This window comes from Cornus florida, unplaced genomic scaffold (genome assembly GCF_030987335.1).
Source record: "Cornus florida cultivar Cherokee Brave unplaced genomic scaffold, ASM3098733v1 CherokeeBrave_3.0.0_Hap2_Chr05, whole genome shotgun sequence".
NCBI lineage: Eukaryota > Viridiplantae > Streptophyta > Magnoliopsida > Cornales > Cornaceae > Cornus > Cornus florida.
In genome coordinates this window covers 78458871-78486563 of record NW_026775575.1, presented here as the reverse complement: position 1 = coordinate 78486563, position 27693 = coordinate 78458871, and the positions used below count along the sequence as shown (strand labels likewise).

General features: G+C 39.8%; 1 protein-coding gene across 1 annotated transcript; it reads left to right on the top strand.

Moving 5' to 3' along the window:
• The first annotated feature begins 7130 nt into the window (after positions 1-7130).
• Positions 7131-27639, top strand: LOC132306997 (DNA repair protein RAD51 homolog 4-like). Its single transcript, XM_059804633.1, has 11 exons — positions 7131-7284; positions 9287-9302; positions 9970-10033; positions 10133-10248; positions 10349-10426; positions 10623-10761; positions 11191-11304; positions 11403-11490; positions 13326-13396; positions 26702-26851; positions 27274-27639. Exons 1-11 carry the CDS (start codon positions 7197-7199, stop codon positions 27307-27309), a joined length of 960 nt encoding a protein of 319 aa, XP_059660616.1. The 5' UTR covers positions 7131-7196; the 3' UTR covers positions 27310-27639.
• The last annotated feature ends 54 nt before the right edge of the window (positions 27640-27693 follow it).

Here is a 27693-nt window from a genome sequence, read left to right as displayed (position 1 = left end):
GTGAGAACCATTATATACTAGTAGTACTAGCAAAGATCATTATCATTTGAACTTTTTTGGCTTATACATATGACAAATATTATCTTCGTTTTTTAGCCCAAACTAGGATCTTTTAATTTATTTTTTTTGTATTAATTCTCTTCATCAATAGTTCCATTCCTATATAATTTTTTTTTTAAAAATCCTTTTATTTTTACTTACGGGATAATGTCCGAGGAACATGGATGTCAGAGGAGTGGGAAGAAATGCAAAGAGAAGTTTGAGAACTTAGACAAGTATTACAAGAAGACTAAGGAAGGGAAGGTTGGGAGACACTACAGGTTCTTCCGGCAGCTCAAAATGCTCTACGGCAAAACCAGCAATCCAGTAGCCTCATAAACCACCTACATGTGAACTTGAGAAGTGTCGTCAGAGTGACTTACTGTCGGATCTAGTAATGGTCGGAGTTAGTATTCGTTGGTAGCGGATTTTTCTCTTCTTCAGCTAAGTCAATGGCGAGGCAGAGAGGCATCAGCAACAATTCAATAAGAAACCCTAAAGTGATAAAAGAGAGGTGAAGAAAGAGGGGCGCAATCAATTGAATGGGTAGTTAGGTGATTTTGTAATAGGGTAGTTAGGTGATTTTGCAACAGGGCAGTTTAGGAATTAAAAACAAATCTACAGTAACTTTCCATGTCCACATCATCATTTCATAAATCTCCATTAATTTGGAAAACTTAAATTTGACTCCATCTTTTTGGCATTTGACCACAAAAACACCATTTTTATGAAATTATCCCAATAAGAAACCTTAACAATAAACCCTAAATACATGAGGAAACTAACAACATAAGGAAACTATTCAAAATAAAACTTGCATTATTTAAAAATTCTTTAAAAAGAAGGAGAAGAATCCGAATTACTAAAAATTACTAAATACCAAAAATAAAATTAATTTAAATCAGTCTAAATTTCTAACAAAAATTTCAAATATTAAGAATTGAGAAAACTTAATTTTCAAGCCCTAAATGATTGGATCGGGCCGAAAAGTATTCTACATCAAGCTGACGAGTTTTGTGAGTTAGATCATTCCTATCAAATTATGATCTTTTTGCATCAAAATGGATTCCTTTAAAAAATTGTGTTAGTCAACCCATTTGACCTTTTGGCGCAAGTTTCAAAATTATCAATAATATGTTCTACATCATCAATATTTTAACACATTTATATAGTTATTGTATTAATAATTTAAAACTAACATGTTATTAATGAAAAATTGTTGCATTATCGACCAACCGACGCAGCTAGAACCGACGCGAGACAATGGGAGGAGTGTGTGTGTGAGAATAAACCACTTGTATTTGCGCGTGTGGAGAGAGAGAGCGCATTAGTCAAACTATAGTACGCTAAATCAGTTCCCTCGTGATCTTTATTTTATGTAAAAATTCTTTCGCCAACCTTTTGTTTTCTTGTGCCATTTTCAAATCTAGACTAGTATCCGTATGAATCAAATACTAATAAAGTTGGCCATGCATTTTAGACTATCAATATATTGCAGTATTTAATCTTATTATATATTCCAAATTAAATGCCAATATATATCATGCTTTTCTTGTAATTTTTATGAATTTCTTCACTCAAATCCCATTTTTTCTTAATTTCTACTCTACTTTTTGCGGTCCAGTTCTCTTCTACTGCCTCTGACCATCTAGAATAATTAATTTTGAGATCGAGAGTCAACTAAGACAAGTGTCTACCAAACACATGACATGGACTCTACACAAAATGTTTTTGGATTGGTACGAGTGTGTGACTGTGTGTTGAAATTTCATGACAAGAAATTTCAAAATCTTCAATCCCATAACGCAAATCATGAGTTTGCCATCGTTTTTAATTAATTAAAATTCAACCACAGACACGAACACTTAGACTGAGTCAAATGGGTTTACGGTGTTAACGATTTTTTTATTTTATTTTTCTTAGAATAAGGTTCGTAAAAGATTCATTTTTCTTCATATTGAGTTCAGAAATTTGGTCACAGCAAGAGACTAAAATAGAATGCGGTGGAATTTTATGATGGCACGGAAAGTCCCATGACATTTCATTAATCGACCTTGTGACAATATTTTCAGTTATTTTCATGATTTGGATTGTTATTTGTTAGGTTATATAAGTTAAAATTTTAATTTGTTTGGGCATGGAATTGAGCAAATCCTTTTGATGTGTAATGTGGGAAAGACTTTTCCGATTAATTTTGTGGAAAATTTTGTTGGCTAGGGTGGAAATTAATGTGATCCATCCATTGTGGAGTTTATGCGTAACAAATATGACCGTTCATGCAACTAAAAGGTTTCATATTATAAGTATAATGTAAAATTATAATAAAATGCATGGATTTGAAATAAAGAAATTTGAAATTTAAATAATACATTAATCGACCTTGTGACAATATTTTCAGTTATTTTCATGATTTGGATTGTTATTTGTTAGGTTATATAAGTTAAAATTTTAATTTGTTTGGGCATGGAATTGAGCAAATCCTTTTGATGTGTAATGTGGGAAAGACTTTTCCGATTAATTTTGTGGAAAATTTTGTTGGCTAGGGTGGAAATTAATGTGATCCATCCATTGTGGAGTTTATGCGTAACAAATATGACCGTTCATGCAACTAAAAGGTTTCATATTATAAGTATAATGTAAAATTATAATAAAATGCATGGATTTGAAATAAAGAAATTTGAAATTTAAATAATACATTAATCGACCTTGTGACAATATTTTCAGTTATTTTCATGATTTGGATTGTTATTTGTTAGGTTATATAAGTTAAAATTTTAATTTGTTTGGGCATGGAATTGAGCAAATCCTTTTGATGTGTAATGTGGGAAAGACTTTTCCGATTAATTTTGTGGAAAATTTTGTTGGCTAGGGTGGAAATTAATGTGATCCATCCATTGTGGAGTTTATGCGTAACAAATATGACCGTTCATGCAACTAAAAGGTTTCATGTTATAAGTATAATGTAAAATTATAATAAAATGCATGGATTTGAAATAAAGAAATTTGAAATTTAAATAATACATTAGTTATTGGAGTTTTATTTCCCCTTAGAGTATATATATCAGCCCTACATATCCAAATTAGAAGTACAACTCGAAAGAAAGACCTGACTCACCTCCCGAATCCTGTCAACGTTGTTGTTATGCTGATGGAGGCAATTAGTTATTAGAGTTAGGAATGATGTTATTAAAAATTATATATATATAATAATAAAAATAATAATAATAATAATAATAATAATAATTAACATAATAGGTGAGATTTGTAATTGAAAAAAAAATGAAAAGCTAATTGATGGCATCGACTTCATTGATTTGGAATCTACTTGTACACATAAAGCTAATGAATTGTTTGATCAAAATCAAAAGATTTGATTAACCGATGTTTCAAATTAATACATAAATTATGATAGCGAAGTTTTTACGATAAATGAGAATCTTTCGTCAATCATCCGACTAATCACATTTGTCCAGTCTATCCATTCGTATGAATTCATGGATAAGAGGACTCCATTTATAGTTATAATTATACGTGGGTTTTGTGAGTTCTACTTGTTATGAATAAGTGAGTATTTTTTTTTTGGAAAGTGTCATACAAGTTGAATAAATTGACTTTTTTTTTTTGGCAAAAAATGCATTACACTCCTACATTCACTTTGCTTCACTAACACTCTACCTTTGTCGTATATTTTCATATGTCACACTAAATAAATACGGAGTATCATATTCATGAACTCTCACCATGAAACTTTGTTTGATAAATATTGAAATTTTCAAGAGTTTGTGCTAAATAAAAAATAAATATTTTTTATATCTATCTTTTTAAATTTTCATGGTTTAGTATTAAGTGATAATCATTTAAAATTTAATTTTAATTTGAGTAGAGCTTAACAATTCAAATTGCGTTATCAAATATATTTAATTAAATAGACGTTGATTCAAAATTCCTTTGACATGCAAATCAGTGAGTACAGACCGAGCCACTAATTGGGCCTTGAGTAGCAAACTTTTCTAATTGACCCAATTTGGGCCTTTAATGTGATTGCTTTAGCTAGAGTTGAAAATTTGACTCTTTTCAACTAGGATCAAAATATGTCGCATATTTTTTAGAATTCTGGGAATCTCCTAAAACTGGCCCAATTTGGGATGGGTTTGTCTCTACATAAAATAACGGGTCCAATATGGGCTTTTGATAAGAATGGGGTAAAATCGGATTTGAGGCTTATGTACTCAAAATCTCCTACTGGTTTAACCCGGCCCAAGACTGAAAAAATAATTTAGAAAATAAAAACTATTTAAAAATAAATAAATTTAAAAACTTAAACCAAACAAATTTTTGTAGAGTAAATTACGATCACCTCCCTTCTAGTTAGCTAAAAGCTTAAATGGCTCTCCTCGATTTTCAAGAATATCTTTTACCTCCCCTAAAATAATGTCCGTCCAAGTCAAAGTTGGTCAAGATGTTAACTAATGCTATCAGCATGCTGAGAACACAAAAAAGTCCATATTGCCCCCATGACTTTGTCAAAAAGAACTATTTAACCTTAAAAAATAAAAAACTAAAACACTGATGTACTTATCGCTGTTCTATACCCCTTGACCATGGAGATTAACAAGCAATGCCCCAGATTCATCTATGTGGTATTGTAATTTACAGGGAATCCACCAACACCCTTGCAACAAATTGCTCCATTCACAATACTATCACAATAAACAATAATAAGCCCTAAATCGACAGTTTGAACCCAAGCCCTAAATCTATAGTACTCATCTCTGTAAATTATATGCACTGCTTCTTATAAAGAAGTCTCAAAAAATGGTGTCAAAATTGCAAACCCCCACGCTCCCTACACGTGTGCTTCCTCTTCTCTCTTATACTGTATGCCGTTTTTGCCGCCTTACTCTTCCTTCTTTCGCCTTGTAGACCACTGACCCCGCCACATATTTAGTTTGAAAATGACATTTTTGGTTAAAAAAGAAGCCTATGTCATTGTTACGTACTCTGTTTCTTTTCCTTATGTACTATGTTTCTTGGGGTCTATGGGCTTTGCAACACATACGATTGATGTTTTAAGGTGTAAGAGGTGAGGAAGATGGCACCCTAATTGCATGATTCATAGGGTGAATTTGTGATGATGGTGAGGTTGAGGGACTTGTTGCAATGGGTGATGCCAAGGGCACGATCGTCATATAATAATAGTTTTATTATTGTATTAAAATAATTAGGTAAAATGTAAGGTCTTTTTGGTAAAAATCGTATGGTCTGTTATTGACTTCGGACATCCATTTTAGGAGAGGTAAATGATATTTTTAAAAATTGAGAGGAGCTGTTTGATCTTTTAACTAACTAGAAAGGAGGTGAATGTAATTTACCCAATTTTGTATAACTATCTGATTTTCATTTCAAACGTAAAGAATTGTTTTTAAAAAATTGAACCAAATATATATTTGCTTTGAAATGAGATGAAATGTTACTAAACTACATACCTTAGTTGTCATAAGGGACTTGAAAGTTGAATCATCAACATATTCAAAATGAAATTCAATTTCTATATGACTAAAATAAAGAAAAAGATTTTAAACTTTACATTTATTTTAGTAATTCTAAAATCCGAAAATTATGACCATTTTTCAAAACTATTTAATAACCATTCTGTCAATTTCAAGCAATATAAATCTCATTTAAAAATATTAATCTCATTATAACCTGTCATTCGAAATACACTTGTTAGTGATTATTTAGTTCCGTCCTTATTTTTTCATTATAAATGAATTGTCGGTTTGCCCTTATCAATTGTTAATATATATATATATATATATATATATATATTACATTTTTTAAGTCACTCAAAAAATTACTTTCATTTCTTTTTGAATAATAAAAAATGGATGAATAAATAAATAAATCAGTAGTGGTGTCCTTTTGTCAACAAAGACAATGAAAAAATGAAAGTAATTTTTTGAGTGACTTAAAAAATGTACTACACATCTTAACTTAAAGAATAATTCTATCATTTTATTAATTAGAAATTTTAGTGGAAATAAAGCTAGCATTTTATAGGATTTCCTAGTTTTGGTATCTGTTCTGTTAGCTTCTTTCTTCTACCATGGTGTTTGGGATGGACTTTCGTAAATATAAATATTGTTTCAGTTATTTTCGTAAATATAAATGATGAGTTCAACATGTTATGCTAGGTGAGTCTTGACCCAGTCCATTCGACTCAATAAAATTACACTTGTTTAAATCAATGTCATATTTTTTCTTATAGAAAAAAAATGCATTTTATTTGATACAACTGGCGCCTATGTGAATAGTCAGTTATATTGATTGGTTTTATAAATACCTTTAATATCCTCACATCTAAATCTGTTAATAGATCGAATTTTGATCCTCTGACTCAAATTCGAGCCAATAAATATATAGATTGGAACATTCAATTGGATAATCTGATAACAATTCAAATTCGATAATTCATTAGCTAAACAAACCGAATATGAATATTCGATAACAATCCGATTCCATATAATATAATGTAGTACAAATATATTATATAATGCTATAATACATAATATTTACATATATATATATATTTATTTATTTATTTTTATCATTTCTTAATTCTTCTTCTTTTTTTCTCTCAATTTTGTCTCTCCGTGGTGTTTTTTTTATTTAATAAAAAGTCAAATACCCATTTTTCTTCTATTTTTTTATATTTATTTTCTTCTCTAGTCTCTCTCTATCTCTCTTTTCCAAATGATTGTTTTTTTCCAAATTTTTTTAACAAAAAAATTATATTTTTTCGAGATATTAAAATATTAACAAAACCGTACACGAGAATTTAATAGTAAATAATTCGTCGGACTATCAAATCTATCCTATATTTCTTATTGGATTCGGATCGAATTGGCCTGATGAAATCCATCCATTTACTGGCCTACTCACATCCATCCATGGATGCTGACATGTCAAAATTAGAGCTCTGTAGACCAGTTTTAATTGGGTCCTCACCGTAGAGGATAATTACCCTATGCCCTTCTAACCTCAATTTCGCACAACCCGCCACAATTCTCAAATTTGCCAGTGAAATCGAAGTGTGTGTGTAGACATGCGTGTGTATAGGAGTGTGTGTATAGTTTAGAGAGAGAAAAGCGAGAGAGATGGCACCATTAAAATCTCTGGAGCACGAGTACCCAATAATAGACTCCAATTTCCAGCAATTCTGTGCCTCTCACGCCATCTTCTCAGGTCTACTTTCTCTGCATTTCCTTTCCGTCCTCATTTTTCTCGAGAAAATGATTGTTTCTTGAATAACACTTTGAGAGTACTTAGTTCAATAAGAGGACCTTAATCAGGATTGCTTGTTAGAATTATCTTCATCATATGACAAATGAATGTGCGTTTTGCATCAATTTGCTGGTTTTATTTTCTGCTTTCCTTTTTGTCTGAATTGGGTTGTTTTTCTTTGAATTCTCTGTTTGGTTGTGGAGTTAGTGTAAAAAAAGAAAAGAATGCATATTTGATAACTTATATATTCTTTCATTGGTTGGGACTCTATAGAACAAATAACCTAGAAATATGGAACAACAATTTGGCTAGCTGAATTCAGCTTTTAATTGTTTGGAAGACAAAACAACATCAATGTTAAGAATTAAAGAATTTGAGTTGTACCATATAAGATGATTGTGAAACAGATTAGGCTATGGTGCAAGAATGATTGTATTGACGACGCCTTATAGGTTTCATGTGGTGCCTTTTGGGTGGGGATTTTGGTACCTAGTTTAAAAAGTAATGGGTTAGTGAATTTCTTGGCATTCAACATTGAAACGTTGTGTTTCTTATAGATAATGTTTTTAATTAATGATTGTGTTCTATATGAAAGACTTGATTCGCCTCGAACAAGGTTACAGAGATAAGTTGCATTGCGGATAATTCAATTTTGTTTAAAGTTATATGGTAGATGGTGGTAGTCGGATTGAGAAACTAGAGGGAAAATGGTTTTTAATGTGCCTAAGAACTAGGAATCATCTCATAACGTGTTTCACTATACATTATTGATTATCATAAAGAAAAAGAAAAAAGAAAAAAAAAAAAAGGCAGCAGAAATTGTGTTTAGAAAGTAAAACCCAAATGTGTCATAACAAGAATCTACTACCACAAAAATTGACTTATTTGTTTATCTCTCAAAGTTATAAGTTTGAGAAATTCAAGGTTTGTTTTCCATTATACCTGAAGTGTTGTATAAAATAATCTTCTTTGTATAACTGAATAAATAGTATAGGGTTGATGTGCAGTAAACATTTCATTAGATTGTTCCCTCTACTGAACACAGCCACTTTAAAGTTGTTAATTTCAATAGGCCTATTTACTCAAATTATTGACTATTATATCAACATTCCATCCCTTGGTTTTTTAATGCAGTATTGGTTAGTAGCGGTTGTATTGTAATGGTATAAGGGGTATTGATCAATGCTTAACATTAGTGGGTTATTGAAGAAGTGAATATATTCTTTTTTTTAGCAAATCCTTAAGACTAACTAATATGCATATAGCAATCTCGGTGTGCTATAAATTTCAATGTTCTTGATTTTGTTTTTTCTCTTCTTGTATTGAATTCTAAATCAAGTGTCAGTAAAACTCCACTAGTTGGTTTCTGAGTGATGTTACAATAAAAATCTATTATTAAACTCTTCACTAGTTATCATGATTCATGGGAAAAAATTACAGTTGAAATTCTGACCATAACATCCCAAAACAGTTGATACGCCTGTAAAGGTGATGGGGTTTTATGATGATATTACATAACAGCAGCATTATGGTGTGAAGCAAAAAAAAATTTTTAAAAAAATTATGCTTCAGCCTAAAATCGTAATATAAGTGCTGGGGCATCCTTCATTTGAAAGAAATCAAGTTCAGGACAGAAGTTATCGGTCATCTTGTTGTACACTGAAATTAATGTCCAAAAATGTGCATTTATTTTCAAGTTTGGTATGTTAGTTTAGTTATTTACTTATTGAAATTATTTTGTTTAGCATCTCATAATGGTGGAGATGGAAACTGGGAATTTGTGGCTGGACATCAGATTTTATTGCCACTTTCCATTTTTCATTAGTACTTAGCTTCAACCTGAAGTCTGAGGTCCATTTTTTTTTGTGTGTGTATGTGTCTGAGGAAGATTTTACTTACAAATACTTGCATGCCTGACTAAATTTTTGTTATTTTTAATTTATCCTCATGTATTATTGTGCAGTTGAAGATTTCCTTGTTCGTGACACTAAGAAGCACGGACACTCCAAAATGGGCGAAGAATCCGTGTCCGACACGTGTCGGACACGGACACGCGTCGGACACGCCCCGACACGTGTCGGACACGCCAAAAAACGTGTCTGGAATTTTTTTATTTTTTTTATTTTCGGACACGGCTTGGACACGGCTCGGACATGGCTTGGACACGGCTCGGACACGGCTTGGACACGGCTCAGACACGGCTCAGATAGCTCGGACACGGCTCAGACACGGCTCGGACACACTTTTCTGGATTTTTTTTTTTTTTTTTTAAATTTTTAATGCTGATATGTTATTTTTTTTTATTTTTTATTTTTAAATTTTTAATGCTGATATGTTCTATTTTTTGTTTTGTACTACCCTAAAGATGGTGATATATATATATACTAACCTAAAGATGCCACAATTCGCCGTGTCCGTGTCCTAAAGATGCTGATATATATATATACTAACATATCAGTGATATATATATATATATTCCAACCGAAACATATCAGTGTTTTTTTTTTTAAATTATTAATGCTGATATATATATATATATATATACACACACACACTATTCGCCGTGTCCGTGTCCTAATTTTTTTGGATTTGCCGTGTCGCTGTGTCCGTGTCGTGTCGTGTCGTATCCGTGTCCGTGCTTCTTAGTCGTGACATCTATGTCTTAGTTGCTTTGGCAGAACAACACTCTAATTCAGAAAGATTAAAGCAGGTACGCTATTCAAAGTATTATTTTTCTTATACACCAGTATTTTATGGCAGTACTATATATGATTTTTTTATTTTTTATTTTATTGTTTTGAGAAAGTAGGGGATTACCCAGGTCCTCTCTATCATTGATGGTCAGCATCAACCTTGGCTGAATGGTATGGAGCTGTTGGAAGATGCTCAACAGAATAAGCATGTTTTATCCACTGGATGTGAAAAGTATCTTGAGCCTGAATATTCACTATTTGTTTTTTTTACCACACTAAGATTATGATGCTATTAAGACACCTAAGTACTTAATTATCATTTTGTGAACCAGGATTGACATGTTACTTCAAGGTGGATTATGTGAGGGACATCTAATAGAAATAGTTGGGCCATCATCATCTGGGAAAACACAAGGAAGAACTCCATTCACTTATAATTACAGTCATTAAAATGATACAAGTTAGTTGAAATTTCAGATGCTTCTGAATTATGTTTCTAACTGTTTTATGGCCTCTAAATCACTAAATTATTATACTATTCTCGGCCCACAATTTGATCACCAGATTTACCAGAGTTATGGTATTGATCTAAAATCTTGTAATTGTCCAGGTTTGCCTACAAGCAGCCTCAAATGTTGCAAAGAATCAAATGGGTGGTGTTGTGTTCTTAGACACAGGAAATTCCTTCTCTCCTAAATGCATTGCACATTACATCAGCCAGATCTCAGATCATGCTGATAAAGAGGTCAGGTATCTTGTCTCGCTGTTATAGTTCTTTCTTTCTTTTTGTTTGCTCAGATGCTCATCTTTGGGTCTGGAAATGAATTCAGGAAACAAGTCTCTTGGACTTCCTTTTTAGGCATGTTGTTGATGCTTACTCCATTGTAATTTTCCAAGAAGATTTGTTCCCATTATAATTCATAGTATATAGTATGTAAAAATTCCAGTGACTTTATGGTTTAGGGCATTTAACTCTTGTTGAATACTTTTAAACATGATAGACACATCTGCTAGCACAGAAGAATAAGTTTGTGTTTGTGTGGGTTGGGAGAGCTTGTGTGTGCGTGACATTTCTGGTGATTGTCTTCTCTTAAGATCCACGTGCATGTCCCCACCCTTTTTCTTGAGATTCCTCTTCCGGCTCTAATTTTTTTCTCAGGGATCTTTCTTGCAGGGGAACTACAAAATTCTGCAAAAATTAATGAGTAGAATATCATGTCAATCTGTGTTCGACTTTTTTACGCTCATAGATGTGTTACTTCAGCTGGAGTCCGGTTTGAGGTCTCAGGTTTTCACTTAAATGAAGCATGCTTTCATATATTTTTGTTTTCTTTTCCTGTGGAATTTTGTAATTCCATGTTCTTATATATTTGAGAAATGGTTCAGATGCAGAGAGATTGTTGGGTGCAGTTACTTGTCATTGATTCTATATCTTCACTAATTACCCCAATACTTGGTGGCCAGGGTTCAAAAGGTACATACTCTTGCATGTAAATCATACTTTACTAGATACATAGGATGAGGTTTTACATTTTCTCCTCAAGTTCTTCAAAGTTTCTTGACTCAAGTCATGACCATGGTTCCGCATATCAGTCGAGTATTGTTGTATCGGTCGAGTCATAATGGACTTGGTTGAGTTAGCATATCTCATGGTGAGCAAGGTTGAGAAAATTTCACAACAGCTGTTTCCAATACTGTTACATAATGCCCGTTTATACCACGCGCCCATTACACCGCAACCATGATTTAGAACCATGGTCATAGACTCATAACTCTAAAATGATGGAACTTTTCAGCTTGTAAAAAAGGGTATGAAGTCTGTAGAGTTATGTTACTGAGGAAATTAGTTCCTTACTGTCTTAATTTTTTCCACACCCCAGCCACCCACCAAAAATAAATAAAAATAAAAAATAAAAAAGAAAGAAAGAGTTGTCATATTCTTAAAATGTTTTGCAGTACTAAGTCTATGTATTATGAATTTTACATGCTCAAGAAATAAATTGGAAACTATTGCAATATTTCATTAATTTCAAGAATTTTATCACAATATAATTATAGTGATAGACGGTAAAGGATGGGTCTTGTAAGAATCTGGGTTTGATGCTTGATGGGCACTTCATGCAAATACTTTAGAGGTTAACACTTATGTAGTTCAACCCGAAATCCCAGGACCTAATCCAAAATCAACTACTCTATTGACAGGCATAGCTTTTATAACACACTGCATTAGCTTGCTGGGTTAGTGATCTGCTTACTAGTAGAATTAATCCTGTAATTTACAATTGCATGCACACAACTTTTTAAATGAATCTGTAAGAAGTTGCTGTATTTCCAAAATTACTGATTATTTTTTTTATAACCCATCCACAAAATTCCTGAATTTGAATTATTAAAAAAAAGGGCTTTAATTAATTCCTGTAAGGACTTATGCAAGTTCTTAGTCTAAGGTTGTTCCTTTCATATCCATTATCTTCCTTTCTTCTCTTAATTGTTCTCCTGACGTTTAGCTGATAAGCAATTTGAATTTCTGAATGCGCATGCCAAATGAAAGGTCTTTTCTCTTTCTTACGTTGTGAATGTAGGATCCAACAACATAGAGAAATTACTTCCACCAAGGATTTTGGCCCAAGTGGTATCTCCTTCTCCTTCTAATTGGAATGTTGAGATTCCCCAATGGGACAAATGGGAGTGTTTGTAACTTACTTCCCAAAAACAATTAAAAATAAATATAAAAAGTATTTTGTCTTTGAACATGAGGGCGGATTCGACGCAACAGTAAGGTTGTTCCATTTTGACTTGGAGGTCATGGGATTGAAATGGGAAATAGACTCTCCATATGTGGAAGCAAGGTTGCGTACATCTGATCCTCCGCAGACTCCTCAATGACGGAGCCTTATGTGCATTGTGCTGCATTAGCCCTTTATTTTGAATTTGAACTTATTCATCACTATCTATCCTGGAAATTACAAGGGTTAGGCTGCTATATGACATTCCTGAAATTTTTTCTACCTTACAAAAAGAAAAAAAGAAAAAAAAAAAAAAAAAAAAAAAAGTTTCAGGTAACATTGTCCCTCACCGTATAAAACACCTAGCTACCAGGTGGCTAGCCTGTTGGATCTATCTTTATGGTTCCCTTGATTGCTTTCCATGGTGATTATAACCACATCTAGGTTAATTACTGATGGACTGTTCTTGTACAATTGATATCTGTACAAACACTTATGTATATATATATATATATTTATTTATTTATTTATTTATACATGTATTTGTGCAAGAATTTTTCAGCATGCTTGATGGTACCAACAGGACATGCTTTGATGATTTCTGCTGGATATTTGCTAAAGAAGTTAGCACATGAGCATAACCTCTGTGTATTGGTAAGTTGTTCACTTTAAATTACTATCGTGTATATTTGCATGATAGATATGTCTTCCCCATTCTGGTGCACTCCTTCTATTCTTTTGTATTCTTTTCCAATAACACCTTTATTCAATTGGCAAGTTCCCAGTACTTGTCATAGGATCCAATTCAGCAGCTAAAAGTTGATGGTATTTTTTCTTAGTTATGTGGCCCCGTCAAAGGGTTTTGTGTTGACTTGTAAAGTTTTTTTTTTTTTAAACATGTATTATTACTGATTACTGTGTGTTGATGGTAGTTCGTGAATAGGATGAGGAGATCGTTTCACGTAAGCCAAGAGATCCGAGATCAGTATCCAAGTGGAGATCCAAGCAACACAAGAGATTTTCTAGGTATGGAGATTAAGAAAGGGAAGGCCGACCTTGGTACCATTCAACCTCGAGCTTGTTAGAGGATAAGTGTTAATGTGGTGGTTGTGTGTGTTTAAGGCTGATTAACACCCCTATTTATAGTGTTTTCCTCCTCGGTCAATGTCTTTTGGTCCTTTAGCTGAGCCCGCTCTTATCCACAGGTTTAATGGTCTCTTCCTCTGACGGATGAGATATTGATGGATGGGCCGCGGCGCTTTGCCCCCCGGACAAAGGAGGTAACGGCGCACCCTAATTAATGCGGGTCTTATCAAATGTCTTTCGCAATTAATGTATTGGTTATCCTTTATCGCTCGAGCTTAGGTACCGGGTATCCTTTCCCCCTCGTGCTGGCCTCGGACTAAGGCGACCCCTTAGATCTCAGCCACCTATCCACATGTCCTCAGATTCTTGTGCTTCAGTGGGGATAGGCCCCTTTCGAGGTCTTGCCTTCATGACCTCGCAGGTTCCCATCCCAGTTCTATCCCGAGGTTTTCTTTGCCAAGAAGGGAAACGTGTACACAGGTTAGTCGAGGTTGCTCTTTCAGAGAGCACCCTCGAGCGAGCCAGGGGGGGAGGAGCCCATCCAACTGGAGCGGGGCGCGTCCACAGTAGAGGAAGGGTAGCGACCCCTCCCTCGACCAGTGAGTTCCGTTATTGGATAGGTAGCTCGAGAATACCTAATCCACCGTGGGCACGCCAGGTCAGCACTGGCCAGTTGTGCCTATGTTGCAGAGGTGGTGCCACTTAGTCAGCTATTGTGGCGCGGTCATCAACATTTTGCCCCCCTGCTCGAGGTCGCCAAGGGGGAGCTCGAGCAAATTATTAACTTGGTTCAGGTTTGCCGTCATTATTGCTGGTACTAAAGAGTCGCATCTTTTCAGTCTCGAGGAGTCACATTACCTTGAGGAGTCATGTCGCTTTGGCTTCCTAGGCCACGTCTCGCTTTTTTACAAGTGCGCCGAGTTGCAACGCTTCGAATGCCGAGCCTCTGTCTTTTCGTTTGTCAGAGGCACGACGCTTGGGGTGTTGACCCCTACTATTTAAGCCCACACTTGTTTTTTTCTTGTGAGATCGTGCAAATTAAATTTGACTTCTTAGAAATCTCACCCTCCCCCACTTTTACTCGAGGTAGGATAACAGTGATGGCCTTGCGCGACGATGTCCCTAACGTCCTTCCCTTGGCTGAATGGCGAGTTGCTCCCTATTTTGGCCCGAACGATACCTTTTGGGCGATCAGCGATGAGCTTAGCGAGGTGGATGAGACCCCAGCGGGCACATTCCTATTTGAGGGCGAGCCTTATGCACAGGCAGGAATACCCATCCTTCCTAGTTCGGTACTGCGATTCAGAGTCGAACGCGGTGACTTTCCCCATTCTAGTCTCGCTTTTACAAGTCGACCGGTCACGGCCGAGGCTGGGATCTATGGACGGATGCCATATTATCTGATGCCGAGTTTCTTGAGACTTTGAAGGCTTCAAGGATTGCAGACGCGGTCCGGAACACCCGCGAGCTAACCATCCCCCGAGACGTGCATGATCTCGCCCTTCTCATATCTCGGTGGAGTCGCGATACTCATACTTTTGTTACCTCATGGGGCGAGTTTACCCCCACGATAGAGGATGTAGTACAACTTATGTGTTTGAATGTGTTTGGCGAGCACAACCCTGGCTCCTGGGTGCATTTGAAGACGAGGTCAAACTCGTTGCTAAGCTTCGCAGCGGTGTCACCGCGGCCGGGAAGATCGCTTCGCGCTATCAGGATGACGGTCTTCGCGAGGAGTTTTCAGAGACTGGAAAGAAATGCATTTTCGTGTCGCTCCTCCGTTACTATTATCGGGACTTTCCTCCTCAGGACCAAGAAGGAGAGGCCTCCTTCAATGGTCCTAAATGCAAAGACTCAGCTCACCTCGCTGCATTTCTTCTATCTTGGCTATCGAGGTTCATTTTTCCAGGTCCTCCTGATGATGGACCGTGTCCGGATCTTATTCCTTTGGCTGTTAGGTTATCCTGCGGCAACAGCTTTCCTTTAGCCGCGCTATTTCTTGGTACGTTCTATCATGAGCTCGACTTGGCGCATGCCCGGATGGAACGCTCCGTTGGGCATATGAGCGTGGTTTCTCCTGTCAATACAATCTTCCTTCAAATGTTCTTATATGAGCATTTTCCCTGTTATGGCCCTCGCCCGACAGCGCTTCCTCGGGACAAAGGTTTGAAGCGATCTTTTCAATGGCACAAACATTCCACAAAAAAGAAATTGGCGGAGTATATTGACAGGGAGAGTTGCTTTCTAGCTCGTCCTTATACTCAAGGGCCGCGGGTAGAGTGCTGTGCCTCAAAGGATGGCATGGTTATCTCAGGCAAGTCTCTGAGACGTACCCCAGCCTTGACAATGATTGCTCTGTACACTGCGGGTTACCTTCCTGCCCTCCTTCCTCCTAACTCGGGTGTGGGTAAAGTTTACAATCCCCATAGGGTGGTTCGACAGTTTGGATTGGATCAAGGGCTTGCTCGAGACTATGGATATGGTGCGCGCCAAGACCATAGTACCTATGCCTTGGGATTTCTACGCTTCATTGATTCTGAGGAGGCCGAGCTCTTGAGAGATCGCCAGATTCTTTATGTTCCCTTGACCTCGCGAGTGGGACGATGGGGGGCGCAAACGAGAGCATACTGGAAGGAAGTGATCAATTCTTTTAAGCAATTTGTGGTTAGCACTCCAGTTCTTGTCCCTGCTCGTTCTTTGTTGAAAAGTGACGCCTCATTTCGTCCCTTCAAGAACATGTCGATAGCGGCTCGCGGGAAGATTTGCAGTACCTCGGGTTTGCTTCCCTTAGTTTCATCTAGTGCCGCAGCGGCCGTGATAGCTCTCCGAGCTACAAAGACTCGTCGAGATAAGCGCAAAGTCGATCGGGACGTTAGTACTTTTGTCCCCGCGGCCACTTCTTCCAAGAAACCTAAGGTTAGTGCAAGTTACTGTCTTCGCAATTTCCATAATTTCTCAATACTTAAACTGTTCCTCGTTTGTTTCCTAAACACCTCAAAGGATCCCCCCCTCGTTCACAGTTCTATTGCTCCCGCGGATGTTTCTCTTCCATCTACTCGAGCGGGGGTGGCTTCGAGCACAAGATCCCACTCTGTGCTACTTAAGAAGACCTCTACTGCAGGTGCCACAGTTCATGTTTCAACAACTCATACTGGCTTGGCAGTTCCTCCCGATCCACTTCACACTCTTGCAAGCGTCCTTGAAGACCCCGATCGAGCAGCAAGAGAGATTCTGGCATCGGACCTAAATCCTCCTATACCTTCCCGTCGCGGGATGGGGAAAGAGCTGATCCCCTTGGCTCGAGGCTTAGGCCGTCTTAACGAGGAGACGGGAGAAGTCAATACCGAGGTGGACCTTGCCATAGGGACCTTTAACTTTGAGAGAAGCCCAACTCACTCGCCTTCAAACGCAGGTACAAATTTTTTTTTATTTTATTATTTATTATTATTATTATTATTTTTTCTAAAAGACACCTTTGTCTTCATGATGTTACAGACGTCGAAGCGACCGCCTCTGATGCAGCCGAGGCAGCTAATGGTTTTGAGGGTCATCATTCCGGTCAACGAGGTGAGGACAGCGGCACTAGCTCGCATGTTGAGATCGTCCACGTACTACCGCGAGAGCCTATTGCCGAGTTGCGGGAGATGGTTGAGTCAGCCATCCAATCCCTCCCTCCCCCTGAAGAGGATAGCTTAAATGAGACGGGGAGCTCGACCTTCAACGACTCTTCCAAAGATGAGGCCTCGGGCTCACATGGTCCGGAGCAAAATGATCCAAGTGTTAATCAAGTCGAGGCCATGGCTTTGTCCGAACCAGGGCGGGATGCGCATGCGGCCAGTGAGAGACACCGTTCCCTTGAAGGTGACGAGGAGAGAGAAGACACCGAACAAAGTCCTAACAGGCTAGATCAAGGAGATCGCGTTACTTCACGCATTTCGTGGGGTGGTACTGTTGTCTCGAGGGAAGAGGTAGAGATCCTAGAAGAGATAAAGGCCAAGTATCCGCAAACTTTTGGAAATCTCGAAGGGATGCTGCCTTTATTCCTGGAGTTTGTATACAAAACCACGTGCGAGCTCGTGGTAAGTCTCCGAGGAGCCAGGGATCGTTCTTTAGGCAGAAAGGAGCTCGAATCCCTAGATCACCTTCTTGTAAATCTGAAAAGAGCACAAATTGACGTGACTTGGGCCGAGGAAATCTTTGCACGAATCAAGGCCTTTGGGGAGCGTGAGAAAATGGTGGAGGAAATTAAGGATCTTCGTGATCAGGTCCTTGAAGAAGAAGGTATCCTTGAAAATGAGAGGATACGTTTGGTCGAACTGCAACAACAAGTGAATCTGAGGGAACAGCATATCACCTTTTTGAAGAACGAGATCGAGCGCAGGTCGGCACAACTCGGCCCTGCCCTTCTAGTCCTAGGCGATCTACCTTAATGATGTATTGCTGAGAACAGTTTATGTATAAGGAATGGATCAGTTATTTGTAAACGGTTTTTTTTTTTTAATTAATGAAATAGTTCTCTCTTTTTTAAAGTGTTATCCATTTTTGTGTTGTTCATTTTTGTGTATAGTAGTTATTACAGACGCCAAAATATATATATATATATATATATATATATATATATATATATATATATGATATGGCGATTATGAAAGACCTCTTCCAGGGGTAAGAGGTTAGAGGCGCATACCAACACCCATTCAGAGTTTCATTACACATGCCTTTATGATCTTTACCAGAGATGAGGTCAATCCAGGAATTTGGTTCAAAGGGAATTACTCAGTCATTAGACATTGATAGGGAAGCACAGGGTCCCTCGGGCCTTTAATATAGTAGCTTGAAATTCAGAACTTTTAATACAGTCATAGGGCCTCGAGTAAGGCTTACAGGTTAAGAATAAAATTTTTTCAACCACTCGGCATTAAATGTACCCAGTATCTTGTTGCTTCCCACTTTCCCTATGTCATAGTATCCGCTGGGGCTAGCAGCCTTGATTTCGAAGGGTCCTTCCCATTTTGGAGTGAATTTTGGGGCGGCCAGGTTTCGCATTACATGCATTGCGGCCTTCAGGACCAAATCACCTTCTTGAAATGCTCGAGGTTGAACAGTGGCGTTGTAGGCCCGAGCCACCCTTCTCTGATACACCACTATCTTATCCTTTGCCTGCCTCCTCCGCTCCTGAAGTCCCTCGAGCTCGCCAATCCGTTGATCGAACTGCAGTTGGCTTTGCTCGGCTAGACTTCCAGATGGGATTGCTATCTCAATTGGGAGCACTGCTTCTGTCCCATACACCAAGGAAAAGGGTGTAGTGCCTGTAGAGCCCCTTGTGGTGGTACGGTAAGCCCAAAGGGCGAGCGGTAACTGCTCAGCCCACTTGTTGTGCTGCTCCTTCAACGTTCTGCTCAAAATTCGAATCAACATCTTATTAGTGGCTTCGGCTTGTCCGTTCCCCTTTGGATAATAAGGTGTTGATTTTCAATGGGCCACCTGATATCTTCGAAGGAGCGCACGGACTCTGCTATTGACAAAGGGGGTTCCATTATCCGATACAATGACCCGAGGTATGCCAAAACGGCATATAATATTCTCTTTGATAAGTTTGCCACAAATGGCCAGTTGCTGTTGACAAGGCAGTCGCCTCGACCCATTTAGTGTAAACCTCTGTTGCCACCAGTATCCACTTCATCTTTTTGGACTTGGGCGAGATTGGACCTATCAGATCCATGGCCCAAGTGTGGAATGGCCAAGGAGCCTCCGTGGGATGTACCTCCACAGCTGGTGCGTGGATAACATGGTTGTGAACTTGGCATTCCCGGCATTTTCGGGCATAATCTTTACTATCAGTTTGCATTGTAGGCTAGTAATAACCCAACTGTATGATGCGATTGTACAATTTTTTCCATCCCTGGTGCTCGTCCTCGTGTGTTTGCTTCAAAACCTCACGAGCTTCGGTCAGACTGACACACCGCCTAGCATTACCATCAAAGCCTCGCCTCATTAGCTCGCCATTACAGATAAAGAATCGCCCAGCATCCTTCCTAAGCAGCGCGGCCTCCTCAAGATCCTGCGGGAGCGACCGCTTTTCAAGATACTCCATATACTTCTGCCTCCAGTCCTCTTCAATATTAGCCACACATTGGGCTTCCTCGAGTTGGTTTTGGCACTCTGGACATGCTTTTTGAAGAACCACTGCATCTTTTGCCATTGTTAACCAGTAGTATCCCTGCCTTTGTATTTTTTGATACAGGCTCAATGAGTTGTCGCCACACGTGTGCTTATGAACCTCGTTTAACACTTGGCTGGCCTCCCGTTTCCCGATTCATCTCGCCAAGGTTCCACCGGGTGCTCTAAAATAGAACACTCCGAGGTACAAAGTATAGTTTTTGAGTACTTGCAAGGGAATTTCTCCTGCATTGCCTTTCAATTAGGCTTCATACGGGCTTCGCCAGTCCTCCTCACTCCTTCGTTCAACAAATTCTTCATTATGTAAGCAGGATCCCTCTTTTTTTTTGGATTCGAATATCCACCGATTCTCCTGTAATTTCAGCTTTAGATCCCAAGGTTGCCAGGGCATTCGGGTGTCGATTGGCTGTCCGAGGTGCATAAGTTATACAGAGCTTGTCAAAATTACTGCTAAGTTTTTGAATGATTGTTTTGTACGCCCCTAATGCTGACTCCTTGATGGCATAGGATCCATCCAACCGCTTCACCACCAAATTTGAGTCACCTTGGACACACAACCGCTTGATCTTAGCTTCCCGCGCTGCCAATAAGCCCAATACTAGGGCTTCATATTCTGCCGTATTGTTGGAGCATCCGAAAGTGAGTTTAAATGATAGATTTTGGACTTTCCCTTGCTCGGGTGTTAACACTTTTCCCGCGCCACCTCCCGTGGAGGTTGACGATCCGTCAAACGACAGGGTCCACATCATGCTTTGATCCGCGCAACAGACTGACCCGAACTCGTCATGGGGCAAGTCATCGTGCACTGGCTTGAAGTTTCTAGAAGGGAATTGGGCTGACTTAAGATGGCGAGGGGTGCGAGGCACTGGATATCGAACTCGGCCAACATTAGAAGCCAGCGCGCCACTCTTCCTGAGATAATGGGTCGCGAGAGCAGGTACCTCAAGGGGTCACATTTGGTGATGAGGTGAATGGTATGAGCCAAAAAGTAATGGCGAAACTTTTTGGCCGCAAATTCTAGAGATAGACAATGGCGCTCTATCGGAGAATAGCGTGCTTCGGCTCCTTGAATGATTCAGCTTATATAATACACAGGGCATTCTCGGCCATCCTTTTCCAGGGCGAGAAGCGCTCCTATAGAGCATTCAGTCGACGTGATGTAAAGCCTGAGGGGGACCCCGATCTGGGGAGCCATCATGGTAGTGGTCGATGCTAACAACTTCTTAAGTTGGTCAAAAGCCTGTTAATGATCCTCATTCCACCTAAACTCAGAGCCTCTTTTCATCAAGGTGCCAAAAGTATGCGTTATCTCGGCAAGCGCCGGTATGAAGCGTCGTAGGTACGAGACCTTCCCTACTAAACTCTTTAGCTATTTGAGAGACCGCGGCGGGGGCATCTCCATGATGGCCCGAGCCTTACTTTCCTCAATATCCACACCTTGCCGATGAACCATAAATCTCAGGAATCGGCCGACTTCGACACCAAAGGCGCATTTCAACGGATTCATTCTCAACTTGTACTTTCGACACCTTTCGAAAACATTTCTCAAGTCAGCCAAATGATCAGCTCGAGCTCCCGATTTTACCACCAGATCATCTACATAATCTTCTAATTGCCTATGCAACATATCATGGAAAATAGCTGTCATGGCTCGCTGATAGGTGGCCCTGGCATTCTTTAGGCCAAAGGGCATGACCGTGAAGTAGAAATTCCCCATGGGGGTACGAAATGCCATTTTTTTCGCATCACACTGCGCCATCCTAATCTGATTGTACCCGCTATATCCATCCATGAAAGAGAACATTTCGTGCCCTGAGGTGGAGTCTACCAAGCTATCAATCATGGGCAGCGGGAAATCATCCTTAGGGCATGCCTTGTTCAAATCTCTGAAATCAACACAAATCCTGATCTTTCCATTCTTCTTCTTTACTGGGACCACATTCGCCAGCCACGTAGGATGCTGAATTGGTTTGATAAAGCCTGCTCGCAAAAGTCGCTGTACCTCCTCTGTTATTTGTAACTCGAGTTCCGACCGGAAACTCCTTTGCGCTTGCTTGACTGGGCATGCGTCCAGTCACACATTAAGATGATGAGCCACTACCCGAGGGTCCAATCCTGGCATCTCTTCGTACGTCCCGGCAAAGACGTCTTCAAATTCCTTTAGTAGGGCTATTAATGCCAGCTTTTCATTTTGTTCCAACTGCTTGCTTACATAGATCACCCGGTGACAACCGTCAGTGGCTAGATTGACCTCTTCCAGCTCTCCCTGGGTAAGCCGGACAGACTCGGCTTCCATTTTGACCTCGTCCTCATGACAAGGAGACTCCGCGTGACATGTCTCCACACGGGGGCGCGGCCTCGCCCAAGATCGTGCCCCCCAACACTGTCATAAGTGGTAGGCGATCCTCCCGTCGGCCAGACGTACTCTCTTGCAAACGGCCGGTCCCTTCTGACTGATATTCGCTCTTGGCATCATTTCACTTCTTTGTCGGTCGATGGCCTCCCACTTCGGCAAAGAGTAGGCCTTCAACGGTTGGGGTTCCTTCGCCTCCTCTAGTTCATTAAAGAATGCAGCCTCCACCATATGAGATTCCCTGTTGGTGAACAGTCGATCAGAGCAGCGGACCGTTACTTGCTTCCCGTTCCAGAACCTTTTCATACACTGGTGGTACGAAGATGGAACAATTCCAAACTTATGCATCCAACCGCGACCCATAAGTAAGTGATAAGAAGTGTCTGAATCAATGACATGGAACTTAACTGGGCCTTTGAATTTTCCAATAACCAACTCGGTTGTCACATATCCCTTAGTTCTTCGAATATCACTCCCAAACCCGGCAATTTCAGTCGACTTCCGGATAAGCTTCTCACTTGGCAATCCTGTGTGACGGAAGATTTCCAATGGCATGATATTGAGGGATGAACCATTGTCAAGAAACGCCCGCTTGAGTTCGACCCCATTAAGAGAGGCCGTAACATACAACGGCCTGTTGTGCGGTGTAGGAACACATTTGTCTTCTTCAGTAAAGATTATGGCCGACCCGGTCGATCTCTGAGGTACTGGGAGCGATGTGATCGATGCGACTTCCTTTATACCTTCCTTCGCCGCCAACCACAGGAACTTAGCAATTTCTTTCTGACCAAGAGGAGAGAAATCCATCTTCTGAAGGATATTTTTGACTGGAGCGGTTTCCAGCAATCGGAATGCATTGAGATCGTCTTCCCTTACCAGCGCGACCTGGGCGACACTGTCCCCATGCTGATGGTAGTCATTGTTGGGGGAGGAAACATCCTCCTCGACTCGTCCTCCATCATTTGCTACGTCGGAGACCATCATTGCAGCCCCTCGATCATGTGCAGGAAACAGTTCCTCCCTCACTTCCCTAGGAGGGAGAATGAGTTCACCATTAGCAATCCGTCTATGGAAAGTATTTCGCAAGGCCCAACAATCGTAGGTAGGGTGGCGAGTATGCCGATGATACATGCAGTATTTGGGGTGAGCCATTTCTTCCGCAGTAGGCTCACGAAGAACCTCAGGCAGTCTGATATCTCCATGTTGGATCCACTTCTTAAGTATGTTTTCCACTTCTTCCGGGGTGCATGGGAATGAAGGAGGTGCTTCGTCCGGATTCTTTGTTCGAGGGGCGCGGGTTGGCCTCCCATTCCTTTTGCTGTTCGGCTCATCTGCAGCCGAAACCTGAGGTCTACGTCTGCCTCGGTACTCTTCTTGCGTAGCACCCTGCGCACAGATAGCGAGGTTACTTGCCAGATTCCGAGATGGCTCTATCAAATCGGCGAAAGTGGGTAACTTTAAGTTAATGAGATGGATTCGGTAGGATCCCTGCATGCCTTGTATGCATATCTTGGCTAGTGCCTCTTCTTTGTGGGTTTCGTAACATTCCATGGCTCGATCATGAAATCTATGGACATACGTAAGCAAGTCTTCACCAGGTCCCTGAATCTCCTTGGTCAAGAAGAGAGTAGTCACCCTTTCCTCCGCCTGAAAGAACTTCGATTGGAAAATCGTGGCTAATTGGTTCAAGGTAGTGAGCGACCTAGACTCTAAATTCGCATACCATTTGTAGGCTTTATCTGTGAGAGTTTTTGAGAACTTTCTAAGTCGCAGTGTGTGATCGTTTCCAAGGGGCCCCAAAGCTTCAATAAACCGGACCACATGCTCCCGCGGATTCCCTTTCCTCCCATCAAATTTGCTAAACTTAAGGGTCAGACACCTCGGGGGATAAGGGAGGAGTGCGATGGATTGCACATAGGGTGGTTCGGGAGCTGCCTTCTGCATCAGCATGTTTTTTTCATTTCGTAGCAGTGCTTGTAGATCCGCCACAGTTACATACGGCGACCGCTGCGCGAGATCTTGTTGACATCCGAGCTCCCCTGATCCCCCATTCCCGCGCCGTGCCTCTCTTCGGCTGGTACTTGGCATACTCAACCTTGCAGGTGCCGTGAGGGGAGTGCTGAAAAGAGTTCGGCGGGCCCGAGGCGGCGGGTCTCGTGACCGTCTACATCGGCCAGCGGCTCGTCTTACTTTAGCTGATGATGAGAGCGAATGTCGTGTCAAGTTTTCTGGGGTCACGTGTCCCCCAGTAAGCTCGTCGGAGGGGACACTGCTTGGGCCTAAATCTCGTCGAGGTACCCCTTTATCGACAATCTCCCGCAGCAATGTCACCACTTCTCTTTGCGTGCCCTCTAACTGCTCCATTCTATGAGATAAAGCATTGTGAGCTTCAACCAGGGCATCAGGATAGATAATCTTGGTCCCAGGGAAATACGACCCAGGTATACTCACAGATTCGTTATAGCCTTCATCTAAAGCAGGGCTAGTTTGAGAAGGTGGACTGATCTCCCGTATGCTTGACATATGCGAAGCGCTCCTCCCCAGTGAAGTCGCTAAAATGTTGATGGTAGTTCGTGAATAGGATGGGGAGATCGTTCCACGTAAGCTAAGAGATCCGAGATCAATATTCAAGTGGAGATCCAAGCAACACAAGGGATTCTCTAAGTATGGAGATTAAGAAAGGGAAGGCCGACCTCGGTACCATGCAACCTCGAGCTTGTCAGAGGATAAGTGTTAATGTGGTGGTTGTGTGTGTTTAAGGCTGATTAACACCCCTATTTATAGTGTTTTCCTCCTCGGTCAATATCTTTTGGTCCTTTAGCTGAGTCCGCTCTTATCCACAGGTTTAATGGTCTCTTCCTCTGACGGATGAGACATTGATGGATGGGCCGCGGCGCTTTGCCCCCCGGACAAAGGAGGTAACGGCGCACCCTAATTAATGCGGGTCTTATCAAATGTCTTTCGCAATTAATGCATTGCTTATCCTTTATCGCTCGAGCTTAGGTACCGGGTATCCTTTCCCTCTCGTGCTGGCCTCGGATTAAGGCGACCCCTTAGATCTCAGCCACCTATCCACATGTCCTCAAATTCCCGTGCTTCAGCGGGGATAGGCCCCTTTCGAGGTCTTGCCTTCATGATCTCGCAGGTTCCCATCCCAGTTCTATCCCGAGGTCTTCTTTGTCAAGAAGGGAAACGTGTACACAGGTTAGTCGAGGTTGCTTTTTCAGAGAGCACCCTCGAGTAAGCCAGGGGGGGAGGAGCCCATCCGACTGGAGCAGGGCGCGTCCACAGTAGAGGAAGGGTAGCGACCCCTCCCTCGACCAGTGAGTTCCGTTATTGGATAGGTAGCTCGAGAATACCTAATCCACCGTGGGCACGCCAGGTCAGCACTGGCCAGTTGTGCCTATGTTGCAGAGGTGGCGCCACTTAGTCAGCTATCGTGGCGCGGTCATCAACACTGTGTTTAGAATTGTAATGTATATGATGTATGCCAAACTTAAGTTACTTCGAGTTCGTTGCTAAGCTATTGAATGGCAAGTACCTATCTTAACACTTCGCAATTTTTTGAGGCCCCCATTTTACCAATTGATTATTACTTCGAGTTCGTTGCTAAGCTATTGAATGCCAAGTACTTATCTCAACACTATGCAATTTTTTGAGGACCCCATTTTACCAATTGATTAAATTGCTGCTGAATGATGATTTACTTTCTAGACAAAACTTATCTTTTCATTAATTATATTCTAATCTTTAAAATGTTAGTGACTTTCTATAACTTTAAAAATTCATCGAGATTATTTTTGAATTGTCACTGTTGTTTTTCTCATCATTATCTTCTTATGCTTCTACACGGTGGGGCCTTCAAATTTAGGGAACAAGCTCTGATTTTCCAACTCCCTAATCCTTGATAAGCTGGGTGCATGTTCAGGTTCCTCCCTCGCTTTTTTATTTTTTTGCTGTTTTGTTGATGGACTTAATAAACAAATAGATAAATAAAAATTCATCTTCCAATCTTTGCCTGCACTTGTAATTTCTGCTGTCCTCTCATCAGGTATCCACTGAAGTCCCAATCCTATAATTACTAATGACGAGTGGGTATCAGTGGTGGTCTAGTTGTCTTTAGGATTGAAGATGGGTCAATCTAGCTTGCAAAATCAATGTTATCATATCCTTTTGATTCGTCCTGTACTCTACATTAATTATGTCAAAAATTAGCGTTGTGCTTCTCAGATGAAATTTTATGTTGCAAGGCTTTAACAATCATAGATTCGTAGTCTTTGATTGGCTGACGTTGTTCTTTGTCCTTAGATTAATACTAAATACTGAAACTTGTTTTTAAGGTGACCAATCACATGGTGAGTGGAGATGGTGGTATTACTAAACCAGCACTTGGTGACAGTTGGAAGAGCCTCCCACATGTGCGGCTTCAGCTTACCCGTGACCACAGCAGCAACATTTGCAAGATGTCCATACTTACACACCCATACATGGTATGTTAAATTGACCTTATTTATCCTGATGTTGAGCACGCATACTCGGTTTTGGTGCATGGCTTTACAACGATCTCTTGTTCTTTCCTGTTTATAATCGAAAGCTAAAACACCTCATTGCACCCTGATTGAAGGGAATAAGAGCACCATCTCCTTGCATAAAACACCACTCCGACTCTATTTCTCATTGGAGCACTCTCATGAGAAGAGTTATGAACTCTCCATATTTAATCACGAGATTTAGGCAATTTATTTTATTTTATTTTATTTTTTATCTGTGAAAATTCAAATGAATCATTTAATACATCTTTCAATTCATTGGTTAAAATGGAGAATTCAAGGTGAGGGAGCTCTCTTGAAAGTGTTACTCTGCTCATTAATTTGTCTTGACATTTATTATATTACTATTCTTATTTTCTCAGGCTTCTGGTAACACGGTGATATTTACGATTTTATGACCTGTCGATTTTAGTTGTTCCAAACAGTTGTAATAGAAAGGAAGTGAAAGAAGGAAAATGTTTAATATACGCAAAACTGTTTTATAATATAAATTAGAATAATAGCACTTATAAATAGTATTTTACTTGAAGTTCAATTTGAATTACAGAGGACATATATTACACTTTGGCATTTTGGTTCAGCTCGAACAATGGATATGATTTGAAGATGGTTCGATTATTTGTTTGTTTTGTTTATGGTAAAGGATAGTATTTTACTAATTGATTGTTCTTTCATCATATTTTGCTACCAACAATAACAACCAAAGCCTTTAATAACACCAACCAATTATTTGGGATCCACTAGATAAATTATGTTTGTGTTTCAATTCGGCTTTATCTAAT

What these genes read in the sequence shown, in the direction of transcription:
- LOC132306997 (XM_059804633.1), top strand. Translation starts at nt 7,197, where the DNA reads ATGGCACCATTAAAATCTCTGGAGCACGAGTACCCAATAATAGACTCC. An exon ending in CAGATCATGCTGATAAAGAG is followed by an intron (nt 10,762 to 11,190) that starts GTCAGGTATCTT and finishes TCTTTCTTGCAG; the next exon opens with GGGAACTACAAAATTCTGCA. An exon ending in TACTTACACACCCATACATG is followed by an intron (nt 26,852 to 27,273) that starts GTATGTTAAATT and finishes TTATTTTCTCAG; the next exon opens with GCTTCTGGTAACACGGTGAT.